Consider the following 2,916-nt stretch of genomic DNA (forward strand, 5'->3'; position numbering starts at 1 on the left):
TCTATGTGCGTTATTTCTATGCTTCCCATTATTATTTTACTTTTGGTTTGGTACACCAGCTAAAAATACAGTTTGGGAAATATATATTTCACAGCGGTTTAGATGGTACAATGATTCTCTACAGTATCCTTGTTTGTTTTGTCACAAACTAAAATTAGGGGAACTATTAGTGCTTTTGCAAACAGGAAATGGCAGCGCAATTCCTGCACAGTGCATCTTTGAAGAAATGTTATGTAAGTGACTCGTTTAGGTTTGCCATGACAAAGGGTATGAAGACAAGTCCAGATTTCTCAGTAAAAAAAAATATATTCTTCCACTTTGAAAGTGTGGAGTAGGTTGTGTCGATCAGTGAAACCAAATCCCAATTTAATGATTATTTTATTTTAAGGAAGCAAAATGTGAACTGCAGGGGGGTGAGTAGACTTTCCCTGGTGACTAAGTTTTATAGCCCTAACATTAACTGTTACCCTAGCAGGCTATATATATATATATATATATATATATATATATATATATATATATCTCAACATGTTGATAGTTTGAGCATCTGTAGATCATCTGTAGGTAACTATCAAAATAAAGTGTAAGGAAGTTAACCTAATGCTTTCCTCTTGCCAACTTTGAGATCAGTGATTACTTCATGGAAAGGATGCATTTCTCATTGGACCCATCAAATCAAACAGACCACCATCAGAAACTAAAAAACATGCTTCACAAGACAGTTTTGGGGCATTTTTAAAAGGTTTATTGGATAATCATTTCACTCTGAATCAGATACATTAAGGTTATGTTCCAATAACCACACTAGCATAACACTTACACAAAGCATGCAAAGCACATCGCTTGATTTGTAAGTGGTATATTAATGTGGATATTTGAACACAGGCATTTGACTGATGGTACAGAGGTCATCTTCTTTGACGCCCGTTTGGACCGAGTCAGGACGTTTACTGCTTGTGACCCTTGGAGGAAGAAGAGTTCCACATTTCTTCTCCGTCCTTCTCAACGACCAGGTTACCGTCGTTATGTAGGTACATGCGGCACATCTTGAACCCTTGAGCCTGGCTCTTGGTTTGCCACATCATCTTGTTATCCCTCTTGTACATGACAAAGTTGCAGTCATCTTGCATGCACAGGCGGTAGGCGTCGCGCTGTCCTGCGGTGTCAGAGGACCACATCTGCCTCCAGCCATAGATGACAAAGTTACCGTCCTCCTGTGCAGATGAGATAAAGGGTTGTGGTAAGGATGTGTATGCGAATAACCATTAAAAAAATATATGTTTTACCACACAGTTTGGGAGCCACTGTCCTGGTTCAGCAATAGCTGATTTCAGATCACATATGGTCTGTATCTGTAAATGTACCTACCTGGAAAACTGCCTTGTATTCCTTGTTATTGGACCACATGTAGTCTCCCTTACGCATCTCATCATACTTGGACATGTAGTTCCTGCTCATGATTCTGAATAAAGAATAAATAAAACTGCTTAGCAAAAAATACATATAGCTAGCCTTTTATAAATTCCTTCAGCAAATATTCCCATGGAAAAAATATGTAATTTAATCACTTTTGAAATAGTAATATGGACCACCTTTCAAATGGTGAATAGCAGTCTTTATCCCCCCCCCCCCCCCCCATTTCATGGTATCAATTGGTAGTTAGTCTTGTCTCCTCACAGCTGCATAGGTTGAGAGCCATGCGTCCTCTGAAACACAACCCAGCCAAGCCACACTGCCCACTTAACCCGGAAGCCAGCCACACCAAAGTGTCGGATGAAACGCGGTACACCTGGCGACCATGTCAGCGTGCACTGCACCCAGCATGCCACAGGAATCACTAGTGCATGATGGGTCAAGGACATCCCTGCCGACCAAACCCTCCCCTAACCCAGGCAACGCTGGGCCAATTGTGAGCCGCCCCATGGGTCTCCCGGTCGCTGCAATAACTCAAACCCAGAATCTATAATGGCACAGCAAGACCACTGTGCCACTCGGGACACCTGACTAGCACTCTTCCACTCAATTGAGGCATCCTGACTGTAGGCAAGAGTTTAAGTGGCCCCAAAATACATTTCAGTTTTTAGCATATTCAAATCACTACTTGGCGTTATCACCTGTAACACAAAATATAACTTAACGTGGCAGGTGTAAGAGTTCCCACATCCGTTTTCAGCGGAAAAGGAAGCTAGGTTTAAAATAGCTGTATCCCTGAAAACCAGATCATTCAGTTGTTGCCAAGGCTACACAACATATAGCAGGAGACATGTTATACCCAGAAACTTAAGTTGCTAAACTCCCACTTTGATACTCACAGTCCGTGTGGTTCAGTAGTTCAGTGGATCAGATTGAGGCTGGAGGTTCCAGATGAAGTGAAGGTGGTAAATAAATGTCCTCTTTTATACCCACTGAGGAGAGGGTAAGACGGGGAGTGAGTGGAGGAGGAGACTGGGGCTGAATGGACACTGAGATGCATAAGACAACCTTAAAACATGTGGTAAATTAATTTAACTGGAATCTTGAAAAATAAGACGCTTTCACAGTTTGGATTAGATTGCCTAGATTAGAGTTAACTTTCATCTGGTGTATCTGGCTGGACACATTGACGGTGCTAAATACTGATCTGGCCTTGTGATCATTTTAAAGATCAAAGCATTTAAAGTTACATATTTTTGATGGTTAAGTGTGCCTCTGCATTGCGTACGTATTAGCGACTAATTAGCCCTTCAGTTCTTTGTAAATTATTTAGCTAATGGAAAAGAGTTAGCTGTTAAGAAGCTTTTAGATAAGTATTGAATCTTGTAAAAAAAAAACAGTTTCAACACCCATATATGTTTTTAGGCAATCATTATATTGTTACTTTGAAGTGAACTATTTAGGTTTTCCAAGTACCAGTACTGCTCATCTGCATAAGATTGT

At 40.6% G+C, this 2,916-nt stretch overlaps 1 protein-coding gene across 1 annotated transcript; it reads right to left on the reverse strand.

The window, feature by feature from the left end:
- Positions 1 to 722: 722 nt before the first annotated feature.
- Positions 723 to 2,406, reverse strand: LOC106597230 (B-type lectin plumieribetin). Its single transcript, XM_014188442.3, has 3 exons — positions 2,313 to 2,406; positions 1,369 to 1,462; positions 723 to 1,214 (listed from the first exon to the last, which is right to left on the reverse strand). The coding sequence occupies exons 2-3, from the start codon at positions 1,456 to 1,458 to the stop codon at positions 948 to 950; spliced, it is 357 nt and encodes a 118-aa protein (XP_014043917.1). The 5' UTR covers positions 1,459 to 1,462; positions 2,313 to 2,406; the 3' UTR covers positions 723 to 947.
- Between the last annotated feature and the right edge of the window lie 510 nt (positions 2,407 to 2,916).

Source organism: Salmo salar, chromosome 03 (assembly GCF_965601325.2).
Source record: "Salmo salar chromosome 03, fSalSal1, whole genome shotgun sequence".
In the NCBI taxonomy this organism is placed as follows: Eukaryota; Metazoa; Chordata; class Actinopteri; order Salmoniformes; family Salmonidae; genus Salmo; species Salmo salar.